The sequence below is a fragment of the Hippopotamus amphibius genome, chromosome 1 (assembly GCF_030028045.1).
Source record: "Hippopotamus amphibius kiboko isolate mHipAmp2 chromosome 1, mHipAmp2.hap2, whole genome shotgun sequence".
Taxonomy (NCBI): domain Eukaryota; kingdom Metazoa; phylum Chordata; class Mammalia; order Artiodactyla; family Hippopotamidae; genus Hippopotamus; species Hippopotamus amphibius.
The window spans coordinates 217,278,738-217,305,033 of record NC_080186.1 but is presented as its reverse complement, the minus strand read 5'-3'; the positions used below and the strand labels follow the sequence as shown (position 1 = coordinate 217,305,033).

Genomic DNA, 26,296 nt, shown 5'->3' with positions numbered 1-26,296 from the left:
GAGACAGAGAAAACTTTCAGATCTTTAAAGGGGCAGATGAAGAGGAAGCAGGAGCAGAGGGAAGTGTTCACAGAGAATATAAGAACCAGGTCTAGATCTGTCCTTTGGAGGAAGGTATGTGTCTAATCACATCATGACCAAACTGTTGAAACCAAAGGTTAAGAGGAAAAACTTGAAAGCAGTCAGAAAGGAATGACACATCACACATAAGGAACAACAGCTTGAACGACTGTGGTCTTAAAGATATAATGGAGACATTAAAGCAGCATCTGAAAAGTACTGAAAGAAAAATACTGTAAACTCATTTCTATATCTGATGAAAATATCTTTCAAGACTGATGGTAGAACTTCCTAGGTGGCATAGTGGTGAGGAGTCCGCCTGCCGATGGAGGGGACATGGGTTCGAGCCCTGCCCTGGAAAGATTCCACGTGCCGCGGAGCAACTGGGCCCGTGTGCCACAACTGTTGAGCCAGTGCTCTGGAGCCCGTGAGCCACAACTACTGAGCCCATGTGCCACAACTGTTGAGGCTCATGCACCTGGGGCCCGTGCTCTGCAACAAGAGAGACCACTGTGGTGAGGAGCCTGCGCACCGCAATGAGGAGTAGGCCCCGCTCACAGCAACTGGAGAAAGCCCGTGTGCAGCAACGAAGACCCAATGCGGCCAATAAATAAATTAAATAAATAAATAAATTTATTAAAAAAAAAAAGAATGAAGGTAAAATAAACCTACTGGCATGTTAGGCAGTATTTATATATTTAGCATACAGATTTAAATTGTAGGCTCTGAAGACAGAATCTGGATTTGAATTCTGTCTTGGACACCTCCTGTGATCATGGCTGTCTTAAATAAATTCTCTAAGCCTCAATTTCCTTATATATTTTGCTAATATATACTCTGTTGGGATAATATCTAAAGTAGTGAATAATCATGGAGAATAAATTAGAGAATTTCTTAAGCACTTAGTACCTGCCTAGCATATGGTAAGTTGTTAGAAAATGTTATCATTTATTCATACATATTTTTGGCAAATGTAGCTAACCTTATGGAATTTCATATTTTCTATTTTCATCTATTCTATTCTCCCTCCCCCCGCCAACTTTAGAGAGTTTGGCTATATCTTGAAAAAGGAAGAAACCACTGACAATATTGTAAAAGAGAAATCATTTTTGCTACTACTTTGACTTGTACAAAGGCCATACTTAAGAAGCTCTCATTTTCAGAAGAAAAAGGTCTTTCTCTTTATAAATAATGCTTTCCCTTTATTGTCTGTGTTGCTTTAGGGAGAAATATAGGGCCTTTTATTTTGATAATTGATTTTCATTCAAGTTATTAGGTAAGGCAATGCCTGGTGAAAATGAACTGTTTTTTTTAGTTGCTATGATTATTGAAGAAATTTCCGTTTAGATCACTAGGAAGATCTGCAGTTGATCCCCAAACATATTTTTCTTTGTGTAGTGTTTCTCACATTTTGGGATACTCTTTTAAAAGTTCCCAGTTTTTAGAGAAGTCTGAATGAACATCATATTTTCATAATTTTATTTTAGTTTCCTTGTCATTATTTCATATTCTTCATTTGAAGAATTCCTGTGCTTTCAGAGAGTTTTCAAGACCGTGATGTCATTTAAAAATAAATTTAAACCATAAGTTGTGCTTTCTATTTTTTTTTAATTAATTTATTTATTGGCTGCAATGGGTCTTCGTTGCTGCACACGGGCTTTCTTTAGTTGCTGCAAGCAGGGGCTTCTCTTCATTGTGGTGCTCAGTCTCCTCATTGTAGTGGCTTCTCTTGTTGTGGAGCACGGGCCCTAGGCGCGTGGGCTTCAATAGTTGCGGTGCATGGGCTCAGTAGTTGTGGCTCACAGGCTCTAGAGCACAGGCTCAATAGTTGTGGCACACGGGCTTAGTTGCTCCGTGGCATGTGGAATCTTTCCAGGGCAGGGCTTGAACCCACGTCCCCTGCATTGGCAGGTGGATTCTTTACCACTGCGCCACCTAGGAAGTCCTGTGCTTTCTATTACAGTAAATATTTGATATTTTATCTATTATAATTCACACCACTTTGATGTTACTTCCATATCAGTCTACAAAACAACTACTCTTCTTTTTTTTTTTAATTTAACTAATTTTCTATTTCACCTTCTTTGTATTTATAGTGTAGTGGTTATGTGTGACAGCTTTGAAGCCTGATCTGAAATAGTCCCAAATCTCTATGACCTTATCTAAGGTACTTACTACATCTGCACTTTAGTTTCCTCATCTCTTATAAAAATTAAATAGGATAATGCATGTAAAACACTAGAAGATCCAAATGCTAACTTTTACAGTGATTGCTTTTAAAAAGACGTAACTGAGGTATTACCATTCATTTTATTCCTTCCTGTATATTAATCTGCCCATGATTCACTCATTCAACATACATTTATTAAATAACAGGCTCAGTGACCTAGCCCTATACCAGTTTTTGCCCCCTTGAAGTTTATATTTTAGTTGTTCTGAGTATAAAAATATTGCTTTTTTTTTTTTTGCACAAATTATAGGAGAAAAAGTTATTTGGCCTAAAACTTTAGTTGATTAGTTTATTCGTATGTTTACAATTTTCACCTTTAATCAAATGAAAACAGTTGGGGAGTTCCTTGGCAGTCTAGTAGTTAGGAGTCGGGAAACTAAGATCCCATAAGCTGCACAGGGTGGCCAAAGAAAGAAAGAAAGAGAAGAAAGAAAGGGTAAGAAAAGTAATAATGTTTAGTATACAGCTGTTTTTTCTTTAGGCCACCTATTTATTCTTTTACTTTTGTGATAGAATATATAGGAAGAAATTATAAAAGAGCTGTACAGCATTTGTAGAACAAAGATTTAAGGGAAAGTTTGAGATTTTACGTAAAGTTTCATGTGAAAGGGTTACATTGCTGACAGTATTTTAAACTCCTGCCATAGACTGTTAGAGCTATAAGAAATCTAAGAAATCAGCAGCAGTGGATCAAGAAATAACATCAAGATTAGGGCTCAGAAAAAATTGGAGCAATTTGGCAGAGGAGGTAATTGAAAGGATCATTTTTCCAGGACAGGAAAATAAAATAATATCCTGTACAATTCTTTCTGACTTTATTAAATATTTTCCTTCCAGTAATATAGGACATAGTGTAGTGATAATATAATAGTTGAAATTTCCCATTAGTAGTGTAACCCTCACTTATTATCCTGGCTTCTTATGCAATTCTATATTAAAATGATAACATTTGCGATTGTAGAATTAAAAAAATAGTACAACACCAAAAATGTACCACAAGAGAAACTTTTCCTCCTTTTCTAAGAACATATATAGTTAACTATCCTTTAAGATTTGTGTGCTTTACTATATACCTCAACTAAAACAAAATTAGTCTGATTGATATCACATCTACCTAAGTAAATATTTTTGCTGACTTGATCTAGTACCCAAGGAAAGAACTTCTTGGCGTACCTCCTTCATGTGAGTGTAAACAAAGTTTTCATTGTTAAAGAACCTGGAAGACTTTTTACAAAATATGCAATTCATCATCAAAATAGGAGCTTTGGGAATTTACCTTTGAACTGATATATATATATAATATATATATATATTTTTTTGCCTCACCCCATGACATGTGGTATCTTAGTTCCCAACCAGGGATCAAACCCACACCTCCTGCATTGGAAGTGTGGAGTCTTAACCACTGGACCACCAGTGAAGTCCCTGAACTGATGTTTAGTTAATATATTTTGTATCAGGATATATTTCATTCTGTACTAAGAAGCAGTTAGTTTCAATTTACTTTTTTGTAAGTGTGAATTTTATATGTCTGTAGGATTATGTAGAGTGTAGGGTTTTTGACTGCCTTCTGTCTCTTCATCGTTGGAATAAATTGAAGTAATAGGCAACTCAGGAAGAAGAAGGCAATTGAAGAGAATGTATGCACGATTCTCTCTCAAAGAGTAGATCTTAAACTCTTGGTGAAAACTTGAGGGGTTTTGTTTTGGGTGGGGGGCAGTGCTGTGTGGCTTGCGGGATCTTAGTTCCCTGATGAGGGATTGAAACCAGGCCACAGCAGTGAAAGCGCCAACTCCTAACCACTGGACCGCCAGGGAACTCCAAACTTGTTTTCTTTTAGCATACATCCCCTTGGTTTAAGATGTGTTACCTTATTTCTGTTATTTCTCTCAGTGATACATACAGATTTTAAAATCTTGCAAATAATCCTATCTCAAATAATTTTGAAATTTTTGTACATTTTATTTTGCAAAACCTAAATCTAAAAATACAGAGCGGTCTCTGTGCTTTCATTCCCATCACATAAAAAATTATAGGCATGTGGTTTGAGTATATGTGTTCACATATGTGTGTGTAAAATCATTAGAGAGGAACATTAGCAAATTAACATAATGTCTTGGGGTTGTGATTTTTTAATTTTCTTGAAAATTTGGGGTTGTGATTTTTTAATTTTCTTGAAAATTTAGAAAGTATTTTTATGACAAATGAGAAAGGAACACCTGTCAGACATTAATTTGAAAATTACTGTATTATAATAAGAGTAATATTCTTAATATTAACTTAATACACTTAATTCACTGTATTTAAATGTACTAATAGATGGTAAAAAGAACATTTGATCACAGTCTAAAGTTCTGTACTGGGTGCTTAATCTGTTCAAACGAACGTATTAAATACTTGAACATTTGAGGAATTTAAAAATAGTATTTGTTCTTAAGACATATAAAGGTTTTCTGGTGGTGGGGTGGTTATTGATTTTGATTATCTATAGCATGTTAGAAATAGGAAGCAAGCTTCGCCTAGGAACCTGCTATAGTTTAGTTTTCCCTCCTTCTCCTCTTTCCGCTCTTCCTTCCCCTCCTGCTCAATCCTCTCCCTCTCTTTCTCTCTTATTACCTTTAGTACATTTTGCCTGTTTCCTGGTAGATTAATTCCAGGTGACTTTGGTCAGTATGCTAAGTGCTTGTGATATCGTTTACATAGTTTTGTGTGCTTTTTTATAAGGAGGAGGAAACTTACCACACAAAACTTCTTCCTCAGAATTCCTTCTGAAGAATTCTAATTTTCCATTCTTACTGTCACCAAAAACAAAGGTTGGCCTTACATTTTTACAGTGGTAACCTGAATAGTCAGTGGTAGAATCAGACTGGAAGAATTTGAATATTTTCAGAGAAAATGTGCTTTTAAATCAACCAATGTGCTAAACCACAAGAACCCAGAATTCTTTCCTTTGAGCTGTGCAATACTGTTTATGCTTCTGAGTTGAAGTGAAACAGTCTGTATTCTGTAATATCAAACTATAAAAATGTTTGACTTTTCTTTCCCCCCAAAATTTTTGTTTATAAGTCACAGTTATATCCATTCGTAGGCCTTGGATATTCCAGTGCGTAGTAATCGTAGGACAAATACTTCTTTGGAAGCAAAACAAACAGAATTCATCTATATGATCTGTGAATGTTGGCTTTTTCTCAAGGATGCTCATAGTATACCCTGTTCCTTAGGGTCTGTTTATCTTAGAGAGAAGTAAGAAAAGTAGGACTAGTGACTTTTACAGCTCTGGAAATTTGGCTTAACTTTAATTATAATAATAAATAGGCAAGTTTATTATGTACCAGACACAATTCTAGGCACTTCCATTATATGCTGCCCTCACAAAGCCATTTGAAGTAGTATTAAATCTCACTTCCCAGAAAAATAGGGAAAATTATCATACTTTGTTATATTATGTGATCATCTGTGCTAGGAGCTCCCCCTTTCAATTTGTGGATTTCTAGATAAAGACATTCAGTGAGAACTAATAGGAAGAATGCAGATAATCAGTAGTAGTGAGAAATTTTAGAAATCTGAAAATAACAGAAATACTAACCAATAAAAACAAAAGCAGACTCACCAGAGTAACATAAATGATAGTACCAAAAGGAACTCATAGAGATCCAAGTATACTAAAACTTAGTATGTTGTTTATTACCTTTCTCCAATGATTTTTCTTAGATTTAGATATAATTGAAAAATATTTAATCAAAGAAATTAACAAAGTAACTTAAATTCCCAAAGTAGACATGCAAGCTAGATTTTTTTAATGTTAATGGAGCCCTAGCAAGCATTCTAATATGTAAATTCAATATATTCTTATGATACAAGTCCCAAAGCTTTAGTTTTTAAATATTTATTTATATTTATTTTTGGCCATGTTGGGTCTTCGTTGCAGCACGTGGGATCTTTCAGTGTGGCAAGTGGGCTCTTCAATGTGGCGTGTGGGCGTGTGGGCTTCTCTCTAGTTGTTTGTGAGTTTTCTCTTCTCTAGTTGTGGCGCATAGGCTCCAGGGCAAGTAGGCTCTGTAGTTGTGGTTCACCAGCTTAGTTACCCTGCAGCATGTGGGAAATTAATTCCCTGACCAGGGATAGAACTCACGTCCCCTGCATTGCAGGACAGATTCTTTACCACTGGACCACCAGGGAAGTCCCCCAAAGCTTTAATAACCCAATTTAACCATTAAACATCGTAGGAAAATAAGGCTTATAAAATCAAAAGTTGTTAAGCTCATATACTTGTCCTTACATACATAATATTGAAATAAGGGAAAGCTAAAAGTATTTTTAAATTATTAACTTCAGAAAAGCAGTTTTTCTCCCAATCTTTTTTTTTTTTTTTTTGGCTGAGCCATGCCACATGCAGGATGCAGGATCTTAGTTCCCTGACCAGGGATCGAACCTGTGCCCTCTGCAGTGGAAGCACAGAGTCTTAACCACTGGACCGCCAAGGAAGTCCCTCTTCCAGTTTTTAATGTGATTATGTGATCTTGCTATATGAGTAAAAGAATGAGAAAATGATATAAACTGAGTTCAATCATTTAGCAAATATTTATTGACCACCTGCTTTGTGCCAAGCACTGTTTGAGGCATTTGGTATACATCAGTGGGGGAAAAAAGTTCCCTGCCCTTATGGAACTTACGTTTTTACAGGGGAGGTAGACAATAAACATAGTAAGTAAGTAAACTTATGTTAGGGAATGATAAAGGCTGTGAAAAACAATAGGGCATTGGCAGGAGGGGGTAGGAGGGGTAACCAGGCTACAGTTTTAAGTAGGGAGGCCAGGGTATGCCCTCATTAAGCAGGTGACATTTAAGCCAAGACTTGAAGGAGATAAGGGAGTTTAGTCAAGAAGATATCTGGCCAAAGAACCCTCCAGGAGAAAGGAACAACCAGTGCAGAAAGCATCAAGGTCAGAGTGTACCTTGCAGATGTGAGGAACAGCAAAGTTGGAAAACAGTGAGGAAGGTGGTATTAGGTATGAGGGTAGACAGGTAACAGGTAATAAGAATACAGATTCTGTGAAGATTTTGGGGTTTTATTCTGGAGTAAGATGAGGTGCCATTGTACAGTTTTTAGCAGAGGAGTGATATGTGACCTAACATAATTCAGAAGAATCAGTTGGACTACTGTGTTGATAATCGACTGTAGGCGGGCAAGGGCAGGAGCAGAGACTATTTAAGAGCCTATTGCAGTGATCTAGGCAAGAAATAATGGTTCAGACTAGCGTGAAAGCAGTGAAAATAGTGAGAGGAGGTTACATTCAGGGTGCATTTTGAAAGTAGAGCCCACAGGATTTCCTGACGGTTTGGATGTGGGGTGTATGATAAAGAGGAGGGTCAAGAATCACCACGAGGTTTCTTGCATGAGCAGTTGGAAGGGATTAGAGTTGGCCTCATCTGAGATGAGGAAGGCTGAAAGTAGAGCTGGTTCGTGGAATGGAGGCAGATGGGAAGGTCCGTTTTGGACTTGTTAAATTTGAGATGTCAGGCAGGCATTTGGACTAGAGCTGTAAGCTTGGAAGTCATTAGCATGTAGATGATAGTAAATCTGTGCCCAAGAAATGGGATGTGTGATGCCTGGTGATGGGGCATCAGGCAGCAAGGTAGCTGAAGACTAACTTTACCTATCTCACAACTTTGCCTGGCGCCAGTATTGCTGATAGGCCAGTGCACCTCACCAGTTAAGAACCAAAGTCAATTCTCAGAGTTTTGGGGCTAAGTAATATACTATGTGCGAAGTAGTAGGCATTCAATAATTGTTTCTTTTCCTTTCACACATTTCACCATTTGAGGGACAAGACAGCTTAAATATAGGATGTCTGCATTTAGCCTCTTTACTCTTCAGTAGTGTTGATTTGGGGAAATTATGAATGAATTACATTTTCCTGTTTTACTAGAAAATGACAAGTTACTGGGTTACGAAAGCATAAGGCGAAATACAGGATAATGTTAGGCTGAATGTGAAAGCTGAAGAGAAAAGAATTCCAATGATAAGAACAGAAAATCAACCTGTGTTCCCTTAGGTATTTAGAAACCATGTCGCTAGTGGTTCCTATACTTTGGGGCACACTGAATTATCTGGGCATCTCTTAAAAATACTGATATCTGGCTCCTGCTCCCAGACCGTCTGATTTATTTGGTGTGGGTTACAAGCTGGGCATCAAGACTTTGAAGACCTCTCCAGGTAGGTCTAATGTATAGCAAAGTTTGAGAACTACTGGGATATACACTTTTTTTTTCTAATGGAATTGTCACTAATAATCACAGTATTCAAATTTCCTCCTATAATTTATTTTATTCTTTGCTGGTGCCAAAAATGGAAGCAGCTATCAAGAAAAAATCCTCTTGAGGGCATCATGCTAAGTGAATTAAGTCAGAGAAACTCAAACACCGTATGATCTCACATATATGTGGAATCTAAAAACAAAACCGAAAAACAACTCATAGAGAACAGATTGGTGGTTGCCAGAGGCAGCGATGGATGGTGGAGGGGAAGAGTGAGCATTGGGGGAGGGGGGGAGGTAAAGGGAGTCCAAAGGTATAAACTTTCAATGATAAAATAAGTCATGGAGACATTATGTACAGCATGGTGACTATAGGTAATAATACTGTATTATATACTTGAAAGTTGCTAAGAGAGTAAACCTTAGAAGTTTTCATCACAAGAAAAAAAGTTGTAACTATGTGTGATGATGGATGTTAAATAGAAAAGAAAAGAAAAGGGGAGGGGAGCGGAGGTCCTCAAGGCCGGGTAGAATAAATGAGCTGTCTGCAAATCATGAAAATGAGAAATCACTGTCATAATTTGTTGTAGATTCATGGCAGCTATTCACCTGGCTATTTATTTGTAGTATAAATGAACCCCAGATTGGAGGCAGCTGTGATGTCATAGTAGCTGCTTTAGACTTGGAGTAAGAAGACTTGGATTGAAAATCCTAGTTCTTCTGCTTATTAGCAGAGTTGTGGGCAATTCATTTAACCTTCCTGAAATTCAGATTTCTTTTTCCCTAACATGAGAATGAGCAAATCTATTTTGCATGGTTGTTATAATTCTTTTTAAAGGCTAATGTATGTGAAGGTAAATTATAAAGAATTATATAGGGGTACTAAAAAATTATTATTTGAAATTAATCTTAGAAGTGACATAATGTTGTAAAAATGTAATGATTTCCTGGAAGTGGATAGATTTTTTTTCCTGTATTTTTTCACTGATTTAAGATGGAACTCTGCAAACAGTGGGTAATAAATGCTATTGAACTTAACATTTGCCAGGAAAAGTGTTATTTTGTATTTATTTCTTATACAGTGTATTAAGTATGGGAAAAACATGAACTTTGGACACAGATGTTGTCACTTATTGAATTTGTGTCAGTAGGCGTGTTCTAAAACTCAAGTTTCTTTAATCTTTATTTTGGAGATAATAATATCTACCTTTCAGGGCTGCGTGTGAAATTGAAGTGTAAAGCACCAAGCATAGTGGCTGGCACAGAATTGGCAGGAAATGTTAATTCCTTTCTTCCCTCCAAGAGTATAATAATCTTGGGATAATAATTTTTAAATCTGAGTAATAATTATTTCTCAATAGCCAAAAATTCTTAATTATCATTTTTGTTTTGCTGATTTCTATATCATTTTAACTTTTAAATGTCTACCCCTCTCCCCAACCACCACCCTCCGTGAATGCTTTGAAAATGTTTGTTTTGTATGCTTTTTCAGATAATAAAAAAAGTCATTTTAACTTTAACTTTCTTTTTTACCTTTAAGTTTACACCATGGATAGCACAAAGGAGAAGAATGACAGCACAAATGAGAAGAATGACAATTACAGAGATGATCTCATGCTTGGGATGGGACTTAATGATAATAAAGCCGGAATGGAAGGATTAGATAAAGAGAAAATTAACAGAATTATAATGGATGCCACAAAGGTATGTTTCTTTTTTCTTTCAATATCTTTAATTTAGTAACTTTTGGACTTTCTGTTTAAAAGAAAATACAAAGTTTTAAATATCATTTCAATTATAATTTTTAATATTTTAATATGTAAAATTATTAAGCTACAATGCATATAGAATAATCTGCCTTCACTTCTGTTGCTTTTGCCATCCAGTTTTCCACTTCACATGCACATAGTATGCATGTTAAAGCAGAATAACATATATCTTCCTTTTCACCCTTTTTTTTTTCACCCCAATAGGAGAATGCTACTATTGTGGTTTTTTTGTTTTTGTTTCAGTTAATGTATCTTGGAAATCTTTCTGTATAAGAAATTAAAGATCATCATTCTTTTTTATGCCGACATATGTGGATAGACTATAATTTATTGAACTAGTCAGAATCTTTATGGATAGACACATAGGTCATTTCTAGTCTTTCGTTTTTATAGACAATACTACAGTGAATAACCTTGTATTTCATAACTTTACATATGTGCACCTATAGCTCTAGGAGAGATTACCAGAAGTGGAATTGCTCCCCTAAATACGTACAGCATGAAAGGATATACGCATGTGCAGTTTTTAATGAATTGCCCAATGGCCCTCCATAGCAGTGGTATCAATTTCCATTGCCACTGCCAATGTATGAGAGCATGTTTTCCCATGCTGCGACCATACCAGCACAGTGTGTTACTGTACTTCTGGATTTGTCAGTCTATGGTAATGCAGTGCAGCATTAATTTATATTTCTCTTATGAAAAGTGAGATTGTATATCTTTTTCATATATTTAAAAGCCACAAATACACACACACACACACACACACACACACACACACACACACACACACACACACACACACACACACACACACACACACGAGGGTGAGTCAAAAATTATCCGCACGCTGGCTGTAGAATTTATTTTAATTAACTTTTAGAAAAGACAAATACATCATTGTTCGACATAATCTCCTTGCTTTCCAATACACTTTGTCGATCTGTCAACAAGCTATCGGATTCCCTCATTAAAAAATATTTTAGGCTGAGGTGCAAGCCACAGGTGCACCACTGTCTTCACTTCATCAGGAAGTAAATCTTTGTCCTCGTAGGGCTGTTTTCAGGGACCAAACGAGTGAAAGTCTGATTGAGCAAGATCAGGACTATAAGGAGGATGCTTTAACACCTCAAAACAAAGTTTTTGCAGAGTGTTGACAGTGTAGGCAGAAGTGTGTGGACGTGCACACCCTCAGACCACAAGAAAGAAATCGCTGTACGCTGCTCTTCTTTCGTGCAAATCGCAAGTGGGGCATCCATTTTTGCTCCCACCGCAGTTACAAATGAACTGATGTAACGCATTCACACCTGCACAGCAGTGACTAGAGAGACAGTAGCCTTGAATGGAAAGCACTGATAAGACAGTGTGACCAACAGAAGTTTTAATATAACTGGAACGCGGGTAATTTTTGACTCACGTGTGTGTGTGTGTGTGTGTGTGTGTGTGTACTTTTTTTTTAACACAGTGTCTCTTCTTACCCTTTGCACAATTTTCCACTGGATTACTGTTTACCTTTTGACGTTGTTTGTGGTAGTTTAATTCTGTGCAATAGTTTTTTGTTTGCTTCTTTTTATGTACTTGAATTAGTTAACTATATATGGCTTTCTCCAAGGTCATTAAAGAGTTCTTTATTTTTTTTTTCTACCGTTTGGGGGGTTTCATTTATATTTTATGAAATATCCATGCAGAAAGGTATAAAATTTAAGAGAATATCCTTATTTTTAGGACATGCATGCTGATAACTACACCAACTTACTTTCAAATAGTTTAGCAAAAAAAAAAAAAAAGAGAGAATGGAGAGAGAAGGAGAGAGAGTGAATGTGTGTGTATGCGTGTGTGTGCACGCGTGCACAAAAGCGCGCCTAAGAGTTGGGAGAAACCAAATGTAGCAGGATATCAACAACTGCTGAATCTAGGTGAGAATATGTAGGTGTTCATTGTATTATTCTTTCAACTCTTGAATATTTGGAAATTCCATAATAAAGAGTTGAGGGAAAAATAATTTTTTAAGTATATAAAATATAGATACAATTTTAAAAGTAAAAGATAATTAAGAGATGAAATAAATAAATATGTGGATTGGATCCTGGATTGGATTCTAAATGTTCAAATACATTTAGAACATTTAGAGGAATTTGAATATGGAGAGGAAGGGCACTAGATAATATTAAGGAATTATTGTTAATTTTATTAGCTATGAAATGTTATTATGACTAAGTGGGGAAATGGCCTTATTTTTAAAGATGCATGCTAAAATACTCTAGAATAGCTAAATGTCATTATATCTGTAATTTACTTTAAAACAGTTCACTTAAACAAATCATTGAAGGAAATAAGGCAAAATGTTAACAGTTGTTAAATCTCAGTGATAGTTTTATATACTGTTTATTGTAGCAATTTCTATATTTTTCTGTTTTATACTTCTTTGAAATTTTCATCATAACAATTTTTTAAAAGAAGAAGAAAAGAGTAAAACCCATGAACCTAGTTTTCAGGTTAAGAAATAGAGTATTTAAGTTATCCTCCATGTCCCTATCAGATCTTCCCTCTCTCTTCTCTGTGTCTCAGTACCATTTACTAAATAGTCCATCCTTTCCTACTGGTCTGCAGTGCTTTACCCTGTTCTACTGGATTATTTGTCTGTTCTTGCACTATACAACAGGATCTTAAATACAATACTTTATAGTAAGTCTTGGTATCTGTTGGAACAAGTTCTCTTTTTTGCCCTTCGTTCTTTTTCAAGAGTATCTTAGGTATTCTTGAATCCTTGCTCTTCCATATAAATTTTGTATGATATTGATATATGTCAATCAGAATATATACCTTATATATTTTGTATATTAATATATATTAATTAATTTATGTATTCTATATAATATATATTCCTCTAGTAGGGAGGAGGGGTGAGTTTATCATAAATATCTTTTTCAAATTGAAATTTTCTAATTATTGCTGCTCCATAGCAATTTACTCTTTAAAAACTTTTATCAGAAAATTTTAAACATACCCAAAATTAGGATAGTAAAGTAAATCCCAGGTAATCATCACCCAGCATCAACAGTTATCAACATTTTTACAAATATTATTTTGTCTTTCTCACTTACCTCTCCCTACTAATTTTGGAGGTGGAAAGTAGAGTATTTTAAAAGAAATCCCAATAAATTGGAAAAATTTCTAGGCATTCACAAGTTTCCAAAACTGACAAGAAAATATGGAAAATCTAAGTAGACATAGTTTAAAAAGGAAAGAAATTAAATAAGTTACTAAAAATCTTGCCCCCCCCCCCCCCCCGAAAAAAAAAGAGATCAGGTCAGGGTGGCTTCACTGGTGAATTTTATCTGACATTTAAAGAAGAAATAATACCAATACTCCACAAGCTCTTCCAAAAAATAAAGAAGGATGGAACATTTCCCAACCCTTTCTATGAGGCCTGTATCCCCTTGATACTAAAGTCAGACATGCAAAAGATTATAGACCTTTATAAATGTAGAAATCCTCAACAAAATATTAGCAAACTGAATCCAACAATATATTAAGATTATGTCGCATGACCAAATGGGATTTATCCTAGGAATGCAAGTTGGTTTAGCATTCAAAAATCAATTAATGTACTCTACCATATTAATAAAATTAAGGACCAAAGACACACGGTCATGTCAGTAGATGCAGAAAAGTCATATTTGACAAAATCCTATACCCATTCATACTAAAAACTCTTAATAAACTTGAAATAGAAGGGAACTTCTGCAACCTAAAAAGGACATACATAAAAACCTATACACCCCAATAAAAATTAAAAAACAAAAAACAAACAAAAAACCCCTATAGTTGTCATTCTACTTTATGGTGAAAGACTAAACACTTTTGCCCTAAAATCAGGAACAAGGCAAGGATGTCCAGTCTCACTTGTTCTATTCAACAGTTCTGAACATTTTAGCCAGTGCAGTCAGACAATTAAAAGAAATAAAAAGCACCAAGATTGGAAATGAAGAGGGACTTCCCTGGTGGTCCAGTGGATGAGACTCCACGCTGCCAATGCAGGGGACCCACGTTCAATCCCTGGTCAGGGAACTAGATCCCGCGTGTTGCAGCAAAGATCCCATGTGCCATAACTAAGACCTGGTGCAGCCAAATAAATAAATAGATAAATAAAATATTTTTTAAAAAGGTTGGAAACGAAGAACTAAAACTATCTGTTCGCAGACGACATGATATATAGAAAGTCCTAAGGAATTTCAGAAAAAGCGTAACACTTGTACCCTGAAAATTACAAAAACTTGGTAAGGGAAAATAATAACCTAAAAAATGGAGACATATGCCTGTTCAAGCATGAGAAGATTCCATATTGTTAAGAAGGCAGTTCTCCCCAAATTGATCTATAGATTCAATGTAAGCCGTCATCAAAATTCCAGTGGCTTTTTTTCTATAGAAATTGACAAACAGATTTTAAAATTCATATGGAAATGAGAAACACCTAAAACAACCAAAACAATTTTAAAAAGGAACAAGCATGGAAGTCTTTGACTTTCCTATTTCAGAACTTACTATAAAGCTACAGTTATCAAGACAATGTGCTACTGCCATGAGGCTAGACATATAGAACAATGGAGAGGAATTAAGAGTCTAGAAATAAATGTTTATACTTTATTGATTTTTGTACCAAGGCAAAAGGATAGTGTGTTTAGTACATGGTACTGAGACAACTGGATATCCACATGCAAAAAAGATGAACTGAGACCCTTAACTCACACCAGACGCCGAAAATTAACTCAAAATTGACTTAAATGTAAGAACTAAAGCAATAAACCTTTTAGAAGACAGGAGGAAATCTTGGAGACCTTTGGTTAGGCAAACATTTCTTGGATACAACACCAAAAGCACGGTTGATAAAAGAAAAAGTTGACAGATGGGGCCATATCAAATTTCAAAATGTTTGTACAGAAGATACCATTAAAAAAATACAAAGATAAGCAACATACTAGGGTAAAATATTTGCAGAACACACATCTGTTAAAGGACTTACATCCAGAAAATATGAATTATTCTTACAACTCATTAATAAGACAACCCAATAAAAAAATGAGCAAAAGATATAGTCATTTCACTAAGGAAGATACAAGAATGGCTCATAAGCACATGAGAAGATGTTCAACATTAGTCATTAGGAAAATGCAAATTAAAACCACGAGATGCCATTCATAGTATTATAGCCTAGAATGGCTGTGATAAATAAGACAGACAGTAACAAATGTTGCAAGGATATGGAGAAATTGGTACCCTCATACACTGCTGTTAGGGTTGTGGTTCTGCCACTTTGGAAAGCAGTCTGGCAGTTCCTCAAAAGGTTTAGCATGGAGTTACCATATAATACAGAGATTCCACTCCTAGGTACATACCCAAGGAAGACGAAAACATGTGTCCACACAAAATATGTACACAATTGTTCTTTGCAGCGTTTTTCATAATAGCCAAAAAAGTAAAAATAATCTAAATGTCTGTCAACTTTACAAATAGATAAATAGTATGTTTAGTGATGGAATGATCGATGATTTTCTAAAAGTTATTTTCTACATTTTATTTGATGGCTAACATTAATTTTTTTTAAAGTACTGTTTAGCTAAAACAAATAGACTGCAAGTTATTTCTCCACTAAAAAAATGGGTTTATTCGAGATCAGCAGAGGATTGCAGCTCAAAGTCTGCAACCATGGGAAGCCACATCCCCAGCAAAACTAGAGGGGAGAACTCTTTCCAAAAGGGAAAGGGAAGTTGGCAAGGGTATAGTAAACAGAGTGCATGACTTTTCATTGGCTGCGTCGTTGCCAGGAAAGAAGAGGAGTCTTCTTTTTGTTGCTTTCTACTATAGTCAGAGGACATGAGAGCTCCCCCTTCTGATCTCCGACTCTGTTTCATTGACGTTTCTGTTAATTTTTTACAACACTTTTTAAGTAAAAGTGAAGGAGGTAACTGATGACCCAGATAACTCAGGCCTTGGAGGATCCCGCCTAGGACACCTTGTTATTTTCTGAGTGCAGATCTGTACTCATCTCAGAGAGTTTTTACTGTGCTACATACTGCCTCACAACAATCCTATGATTTAGGTAATTATAAGTTCATTTTACAGATAAGGAAACCTGAGACATAATAAGATTAATTTTAGGGTCACCCAGCTAGTAAGTCATGGAGGTAAGTTTTGAATTCAGTCATTCTGTCTCTAGAGTCTGTACTCTTAGTCATCAGGTTCACAGCACTGCTTCCGTCAGACATTTTTCTTATGCTTTATTTTGTTTTCCTACCTAGGGGTCCAAATTTTATGGATATGAGCTCAAGAAAGAAAAGCAAATCAACCAACGAATTGAACATATGATGCAACAAAAAGCTCAAATTACCAGCCAGCAGCTAAGGAAAGCACAATTACAGGTATTAATTCAATTGCTAAATAAAGTGGAAAGCTTTAGTAGAATATAATTTATTTAGTAGAATAATAATTGATATTTAAAATGCATCATGGTCAACTCATAACTGAAAACAAGGTGAAACGTAAATGTTCATTATGTTGTAAAGCATAAAACTTAACAACTGTGCATACAACTTTGTTAAATATAGCTCTACTCTTTTCCTAAAGATCCACACCGAGACATTGTCACTTAGTTAGGTTAAGTGACTTGCCCAGCTTCATATGACAGGTAGTTGGCAGAGCTAGGATTTAATCCAAAGCTTTTGTTCTTTTTATTATATACATACATTGCAGCTAGAAAAGGCCCCATGATAAATGTGACATGTTTTCTGCAAAACTAATTTTGCAAAAAAGATTTGGAGGAACATGTTAACTAATGAAATTTGAAAGTACTTTAAAACATAATTGTGTTACAGTAAAACAGAAAGTCACGTAAATGGTAGAATGCCAAATGTATGTGAATTTTAAGATAAAACACAAGACTTCTAAAATTTGGGGGCCTTTTGGCTTTTTCAGCGTCTTTGGGGAGTACCTACTCAATTTCCTGTGTTATTAAAAGTTATTTCAGTAGAAAAATTGGGGAGAAGAGCCAAGCTGCAGGCATCATGTGGTAGATTGAGAACTCAAAGCAGTAAAACTAAAGTTTACTTTTAAAGTAAAACAGTTTTACCCTCTATCAAAATCCGATTCAGTTTTACAAAGCACTTTAAGCTATAACATAGTCATAAAATTATAATATTAATCTACTGTGCTACAGAATTCTTCTCATGGTAGAGTTCAGAGGTTATAGATTTTGTTTTCTTTACCAAACTACGTGTCATTTTTTTTTTGATATGTGCTTTCCTAGAACACAAGCTAGTTTTTTATCTTGTGTGTTAAAGAGGTCTGCTATCACGAATAAAGATGATTTGTCTGTCAAATCATCATTTGTAATGGTTCACAGCAGTCCACTATGTGGAGGTACGTACTTTATGTACCTTCTTCCACCTTGTTCCAGTTTTTTGCTTTTTGTACAACATTGTGATGATCATTCATATTCATGTATCTTCCATCCTGTTATTTTCACCAAAGATCGTACCATTTTACATTTTCAACATAAAAATGCTGGTTTCCTCACATACTTGTTTAAAACTAGATTTTATCAATTTTATCAATCTTTTAGTTTTTGCTCACACAGCATCCAAAATAATATTTCATGCTTGTTTTAATTGGCCCTCCTTTGATTATGACAGAAACAATCTCTTTTCACATATAAGTTAGCCATCAATATTTCCTGCTTGTGGGAGTATCCTCCTTTATTCTGTTTGTTAGGGTATAGGATAAGTAGCGCAGTGGTTAAGAATCCACCTGCCAATGCAGGGGACACGGGTTCCATCCCTGGTCCGGGAAAATCCCACATGTCGCAGAGCAATTAAGCCCACACGCCACAACTACTGAGCCTGCACACAGCAACTACTGAAACTGGCATGCCAGAGCCTGTGCTCTGCAACAAGAGAAGCCACTGCAATGAGAAGCCCATGCCCTGCAATGAAGAGTAGCCCCTGCTCGTCACAACTAGAGAAGGCCCACATGCAGCAACAAAGACCCAATGCAGCCAAAAAAAAAAGGTTCAAACAATTTTATTTCTTTCCCACATGCTAGGTAAGTAGTCCCCGCTGGTCTGGAGGTTCTGATCACCATAGTAATTTAAAGACCCAAGTTCTACAGTGTGTTGTTCCATCATCCCCTAGTGTTATCCTTACCGGGATCAACAAAACTGGATTACCTTTAGTCCATATTCCAGCTTCTGGGAAGGAAGAAAGAACAAGGAAAGTATCATCGAAGGAAAGTAATTTGCTATTAAACAAGTGAAGAAGTTGCGCACATTACTTTAGCTCACATTTAAGTTTCACGACCACACCTGAGTGCAAGAGAAGCTGTAAAGTATATTCTTTAGTGTGCCCAGCTAAAAATCCATTACTGTGGAAGGAAGAGAGAGTAGATTTCAGGGTTCAACTAGCAGTCCAAAGCAATACTCTTTGCCCACATTTCTAGAGGAATTTGAATCTTTTTCTTCTCATTTATAGACCTTATCATATGTTAAAGATTTTTTTTTTCCTCTGCCACTTGTTATAAAGATTTTTCTAATATGTTGTTTGTCTTTTAATTTTGCAAGGATTTTTTTTTCTAAATGTTTATGTAATTAAATGCAGCAGAATTAAACTTTTTTTTTCTTGGCTTTAGCATTGTGCATAGAAAGTTACTCCTCACAACCAAGCTATGTTCTTTTAGTATTTTTACAGATTTTTGTATATTCAAATCTTTAGTCCATTTGAAATTTGTTTTGATGTAATGTATGAAGTATATTTTTCTTAAACAGTATTTTATATTCCCTAAATGGTATTGTTTTCCCTAAATGGTGATCTGCTTGTCCCAGCATCATTTATTGAATCATGAGTCCTTTCTCCACTGAATTGAAATGAGGCACTTCCATATACTAAATTTTCATTGTGCTTGGATTTGTTTCTAGACTCTTTTTTAATCAGTTGAATCTTTCTCCGTATTAGTACCATGCAGTTTTATTTATTGAATGATATAGTTTAATACAGTTTAATAATCCCCCCTCACTAAATATAGGAATATAACTATATAGGAATATAGTTTAATATATAACTATATAGGAATATAGTTTAATATTTCCCCCTCACTACTCTTCTTTAGAAAAAAATTTTTTTCTCATGCATTGTTTCTTTCACATAAGTCTAAGCATTATTTCATCAAGTTAGAATTAAATTCTATTCTGTCCACAGTAGCATTGTTTTTAAGTTGATATTAATCCTTAGGCAGTTTACTTTCTGGAACTCTTTTTGGTAAGTTTTATTGATTTATAGTCTATAAATATCTTTAATAAAGTTTTAAAGATATAATACATGACTGGTATGATATAACAATTTCTTGCTGTTTATACTACTTTTAAAGCTCATATCCTTAAATATGCTAATAATCTGAGGAAACAGAAAATACCTTACATTGTGTAGCAGAACTTCAGGTTTTGTTACAGCTTTAGTAGACTGTTCCACGGGAGGGTCTGCAGCATCTTTTGCAGGGGAAATGGCAGGAAATGTGTTTTATGTTGATTGCAAAATTGTTTGTTTTTGAGCTTCCTTTAAAAGAAGTTGTATAAGTGGGAGGGGATTGAGGAAATCCTTAGGAGTCTAGAAGGTCTGAAAGAACAGAGGTTTTCATGGGAAATGTGTTTCTATTTTAGAGTCGAAATTTCCAAGTAGTAGATTTTATTATGTGTGATAAGATAAGAAAGTTGTGTAGGCATAAACTCCTTGATGTTTCTTCAGAGCCTCTCTAAGTATCCCCCGCCCCATCGCGTCCTCATTAACCTTCTTAAAAGCACAATCATTTTTGTAGCTATCAAAACCTTATTATAACATAAATTGAATAGACAAGCATCCATGTTACATTAAATGACAACTACAGAGCACATCAGGGCATTTTGACCACTTTAACAGTTGATTTGGAGAACCCAGCTTTACTCAACAACGTTTAGGATAATATTGTCAAGAAAATGAAAAACAATATTTCTGAAGTAGTCTCTTAAATATAATCCAAAAGGGGGATTTTTAAAATGTAAATAAGACATAATATGGATATAAAATATACCACTAGAGCTTGATTTGAGCTTATTTCAATGCTAAACACTTTTAAAAATCCACTTTAGGGAAGTATCATAAAATAATGGAAAAAGCATAGGCTTTGGAGTAACCTGATTTCCAGGTCTAATTCTAACATTTACCAGCTCTATGACTGAGGGCAAATTACATAATCTTACTGAGCTTTAGTTTCATCTATAAAATGAGAATAATAATTATTCTCTCAATTAATTTGACCGTTAGGTGAGTTAACATAAGAAGCATTTTGCCTTTTACATATAATATACTCAGTAAATGTCATTTCTACTTTAAAAATTATAGGTAATATCACTAAGCCCTTACCATATCCCTAGATAAGTGCATTACAGAGGTATCTCTTTTAATTCTTTCAACCTTTTGAAATTGGTTTAGTCCCTCTTTACAAATAAAGAAAGTAAGGATGAAAGGGGTTAACTTGCCCACTATCATGTAACTAGTAAGTGGCAGGCCTGAGACCCAAACAAAGGCCCTTATTTTTACCCACTGTGACCCACACTGGCTCTGAACTGTAGCAAGAGGGACTAGATACATGTCAGAGACTCAGATCAGAACTTGGAAGTCATTTGGAAGGAGAAATGGAGAAAAGGAAAACACTAATGAGGATTTCAACAGAAGGAACTGGAAAAAAGCAGCGGTGGTACACATTTGGTAGATGTAGAACAAAAGAGTTCACACAAGGGTGACTAATGAGAGATAGTGAAGGAAAGTGGAATGTGTGAGTCATTTAGTGGCGAAGTTTCCTTTTGGCAACTGTACACTTGCTTTAAGCACAGAAAAGACAATAGATTGCTGAGGAAATGGTCATAGCATTAATGTATGAGCCTAAGGAGAATTTTTTCCTGTTTGATTTGCTTTCTATTTATTATCTTTTTCCTTTTCAGTGTTTCTGGGTTAAGATATTTCAGATGCTGCTCCTTTATTCTCAGTCGACTCAAATCTTAGGCACATTTTCTGAATTAATATAGAGTCGTTTTTAATCTACCCTTATTTTTATCAGTCTCCGTGATTTGTTTACAACTTTATTTTTTATGTCAGGATGCTGTTCTCTAGTTCAAAATTGAAGTACTGGAAGAAATAGTTATTTTAAATCTGGATGATAAATTGGGGTAATGTTAAGAAGTTCCATTTATTAGTTGTGGTGTCTCACTGCATGAGATCAGCCTTCTCCAAACTTTTTCTACAAATACTACTTTCTCTTTTTTAATCAGAAATATATAAATTATATGTATGGACTAGATAGATATATAAAATAATAAAATTTATACTGGTATGTATGAATGGGTATACAAGTCTCTCCTCCCTTTCTCTTTTATGAGGAAAGAATTTATTTGCTTGTTTGTTTACATAGTTACCATTATTTATTTTCATGGTGAGAGTCTTTAAGATTTATATTCTAATTTTCACATATCAGTACAGTATTGTCAGCTATTGTTATAATACTGTACCTTAGACCCCAAATCTTACTTATCTTTTTTTTTTTTTTAACTGAAGTAGGTCAGTTGACCTATATGTTAGTTTCAGGAACACACTATGGTGATTTGATATTTCTGTATGTTACAAAATGATCACCAGGATAAGTCCTTAGTTACCATCTGTCATCATACAAAGTTATTACAATATCATTCCCCACGCTGTACATTTCATCCTCATGACTCATTCATTTTGTAATTGAAAGCTTGTACCTCTTAATCTCCCTATGAGCAAAAAATTTTAAAGAAGATAAGGTCTCTCTCCTGATGGAACTCACAATTTAGAGTCTAATATTACAAGTGCCATAGTAAGAGTGGGAAAACAAATAAGGGAACATTGAATTCTATGGACAGAGGACAGAGATCCAGTTAAGTTACAGAGAGATGTCTGCGCTGATCCTTGAAGGCTTGGTGACAGAAGTAGGAAGGGCGCTCTGCACAGAGGCACAGCCTGAAGAAGGCACAGAGCACTGCAGGTTAGGCAGCCTAAACAGGAGTGCCCGCTCTAGAAAGTCTCACCGTGGCTACTGCAGACAAATGTGAATCAGGGTGATTGTTTCTAAAAGAGGTGTTGCAGTTTTAACTTGTAGCTAGTAGGCAGCTAGTGTCACTATAATGTTAAGAAGGAAGACCTTGGGGAAAAAAATTCTGCAGAATGAAAACAAGGTTGAATTCCAACCAGGGGAAAAAGCTAAATTTTACCCCTGAGACTCTCCATCTGTTAGGAAACCTACTCTAGGGATTGCCACATGATGGAAATTGCTTTCATTCCAGAACTCACCACGCCATTTGCTTATTTCTGGCTGCTTTTCCCTCGGTTTTTTATTGCTTTGCTGTGCAGTTCTCCGGTGATCCTTTTAGTAATCAATTGCGTTTATTGAACTTGTGCCGTGTGCCAGACACTCTTCCATGCTGTTTATGTATTGTTTCATTCAATAGCTTTATTTTCTCATCTCTTCATGATTTTATTTAATGGTCTTACTGACTTCCTTATGTGTTACTAGATGAAAACGGTTACACAGCCACCCCCAGCTGCAGGGAAAGCTAGAAAATTGTGTATTTAGCTTTTTCAGCTTGTATAGTAGAGGCCACAAAAAAGGAACACTTGGGAATGGGTATGTCTGCCCTACTTTGGTTATTTCTTTTTCTCTTTCTTCTCTCTTACCAATCCAACTCTTTTTCTCTAAAGAAACAAAAAAATTCCTTAAACATTAAGATTCTTTACTATTATATTTGATATATATGTTGAAATTTCATGAAAGGATAAATTACAGATTAAATTTTCTGTTTTGAATCAAATAGACTTAACAGTTACCAAATTTTTGCCTTATAACAGCAATTCTACAGAGGAAATGTTTACATTACACCTTAGGACAATCAATTGTACAATCCTATTCAGCGTAAACATCAAATGCCAAAAAAGTATAATCTCTTATTGTACGTTTCCTTTGTTAATATTTTAAGACACTAATTTTATGAGTCAGGTGGGAGTTGTTTATTTTACCTAAACCGAAGCTTTTAGTTACAGTTGTTTTCCAAATTTATAAAGCAGTAGAATCATTTGCTATTTAAACAGTTGGAATGCTTTATTCATTCAGTAAATATTTATTAAGTACCTGTTATGTACTTGTGGGTATTGAAAAATGAAAGAGTTGGTAGGGAATGATATTTGAGAACAGACTGGCTATGTTCATGAAAATAAAAGCTCTTATCAGCCTTAATAAATAATAATCAAATATACATAGATAAGTGTGGAAATGGGTGGGTGGGTGACCAGATGGATGGACAGACAGAAACAAATAGATACCTACTAAAAGTAAGATTAGTGTTGGGAATTCCCTGGCAGTCCAGTGGTTAGCACTTGGCACTTTCCGTGCCATGGGCCCAGGTTCGATCCCTGGTCGGGGAACTAAAATCCCACAAGTTGCATGGCCAAAAAAAAAAATTAGTGTTACAGTTAGTGGTATTTCAATATTATGTTGTCTAAAATATGTTAACTTTTTGAAAATTAAGGTTGACATGTTTGCAATGGAGTTGGAACAGACCCGGGATCTGAACAATACCATAGTGCACATTGACATGGATGCTTTCTATGCGGCTGTAGAAATGAGGGACAATCCAGAACTGAAGCATAAACCCATTGCTGTAGGATCATGGAGTATGTTGGTAAGTAGGTAAAGATCAAAGACAAAAAGGAAGTTTCATGACATATTCATATTCAAGTAATCCTTACTGGTTCACAAAGGGGAAAGGCTTTTTGAGTTCTGCCAGTTCTATCAGAGTATTTTTCTGGGTGTTTTTTATGTGTTCAATTACTGAATCCTTTCAACGTTGCTTGAGGTGCAAATTTTTATTTCCATTTGACAGATAAAAAAACAAACTCAGAGAGGTGTTTAATAATGTCCCCAGAGAATGGGCTGGAGAACTTGAGGTTTGGGGGGGCGGGGGGTGAAGAGGAAGCTGAGACGAAGTGAGAGAGTAGCATAGACATATATATACTACCAACTGTAAAATAGATAGCCAGTGGGAAGTTACTGTATAACAAAGGGAGTTCAACTCAATGATGGATGATGCCTTAGAGGACTGGGATGGGAAGGGTGGGGGGGAGGGTGGGGGGGAGTCAAGGGAGGGAGGAGATACAGGGATATGTGTATAAATACAGATGATTGACCTTGGTGTACCTCAAAAACTGGTACAAGAGTGTAAAGCAATTATATTCCAATAAAAAAAAATAATGTCCCCAAAGTTACAAACCTGGTAAATGGTAGAGTGGCATTGTATCCTTCTGTTGCAAATTATATTTTTCTTAAGTAGAATAACTAGAACAGTTAAAAAGTTAAAGAGAATTGAAAAAGAAAGAAAAGGAAATGTTATTCTAAAGCAGAGGTTTGCAAACAATGGCCTACAGACCAAATACAGCCTGCCACCTTATTTTGTAAATAAAATTTTATTGAACACAGCATTGCAAATCAGCTATACGCCAATAAAAATATTTTAAAAAATTTATTGAAACACTCACACCCATTCATTTATTATTGTTTCATTGAAAGAGCAGAGTTTAGTAATTGCAACAGAGACTGCATGATCTGCAAAGCCTAAAGTATTTGAACCTTTACAGAAAAAGTTTGCCAACACCAGTTTTGGAGTAACATGCTTCATTATTATAAGTACTGTGATTAAGTAGTTTTTTCCATGACTTGAAACCTTTGCACTTCTGTTACTGTGTTGCTTTTCCTCATTGCCACCCTCACCATAGAAGGTAAAGGTGACCAGGATAGCTGTGTTAGCCAAAAATGTGTTGGGAATTAGAAATAGCGACTGGAATAGATGGGTTTTGGTATTTAAAAAACTACAGGGCTTCCCTGGTGGCTCAGTGGTTAAAAATCCGCCTGCCAATGCAGGGGACATGGGTTTGCTCCCTAGTCCAGGAAGATCCCACATACCGCGGAGTAACTAAGCCCGTGCACCACAACTGAGCCCATGCGCCGCAACAAGAGAAGCCACTGCAATGAGAAACCTGGGAACCACAAGGAAGAGTAGCCCCCACTTGCCACAACTAGAGAAAGCCCGTGTGCAGCAGCGAAGACCCAATGCAGCCAATAAATAAATAAATAAATAATTTTAAAAATATATTTTAGAAAATACACAAGAAATGAGGAAGGTTCTTCCCTGTTTTGACTCCTTTCGGTGCTTTAAATAGCTATTAACCTGATTCCTGAGTTATTTTATTATAAAACTATAATCTGTTTTTTCATTATCTCAGCTCCCACAAGTATACAGGCAACTAGCAAAATAGTGGTTGTAGGAAAGGATACTCCTGGTTCCAAAATAGTGTTTGTAGGAAAGGATACTCCCCTTTCCTAGAAATCGTCAACTAATATTTGAAAAAAAAATACATTTAATTTTAAGAATACGTATCACCATGTATTTCTGTGAAAGTATGTACATGAACCCCTTCACTACTTAGTGGACACCCATCTATGCTCATGATTCTGTAATTTGAGCAGAGTATGATGGGGATGGTCCATCTCTACTCCACTTGGGGTTGGCTAGGCTACTTAGCTGGAGCTGAAAGATCCAAAATGGCTTCAATAACGTGCTTCCGGCTATGAGCTTTCCCCTCCACGTGGTGCGTCATCATTTTGTAATTTAACACGAGATCTTCACGTAGTTGCTGGATTCCACAAAAGCAAAGGTAGAAGCTGCAGACTTTTTAATGCCTAGGTTTCAGGACTCATATAATGTCACTCCCTCACATTCTTTTGGTCAAAGCAAGTCACAACGCAGGTCCCTTGGTATGAGGAACTAGAACCCATCTTTTTGACAGGAGGAAGTATAAAAGGTTGTGGCTGTGATTTATAATCCCCCACAA

The 26,296-nt window shown here is 35.7% G+C and overlaps 1 protein-coding gene across 3 annotated transcripts in view; it reads left to right on the top strand.

Moving 5' to 3' along the window:
* POLK (DNA polymerase kappa) overlaps nucleotides 1–26,296 on the top strand; it is a 64,098-nt gene that overhangs the window by 13,003 nt on the left and 24,799 nt on the right. For all 3 annotated transcript variants that reach the window (XM_057740904.1, XM_057740893.1, XM_057740912.1), the window contains 3 exons: nucleotides 10,088–10,251; nucleotides 16,616–16,735; nucleotides 23,938–24,090. In XM_057740904.1, coding sequence (XP_057596887.1) covers nucleotides 10,096–10,251; nucleotides 16,616–16,735; nucleotides 23,938–24,090 — 429 coding nt within the window. In that variant the 5' untranslated portion in view covers nucleotides 10,088–10,095. The remainder of the gene's footprint in view (nucleotides 1–10,087; nucleotides 10,252–16,615; nucleotides 16,736–23,937; nucleotides 24,091–26,296) is intronic.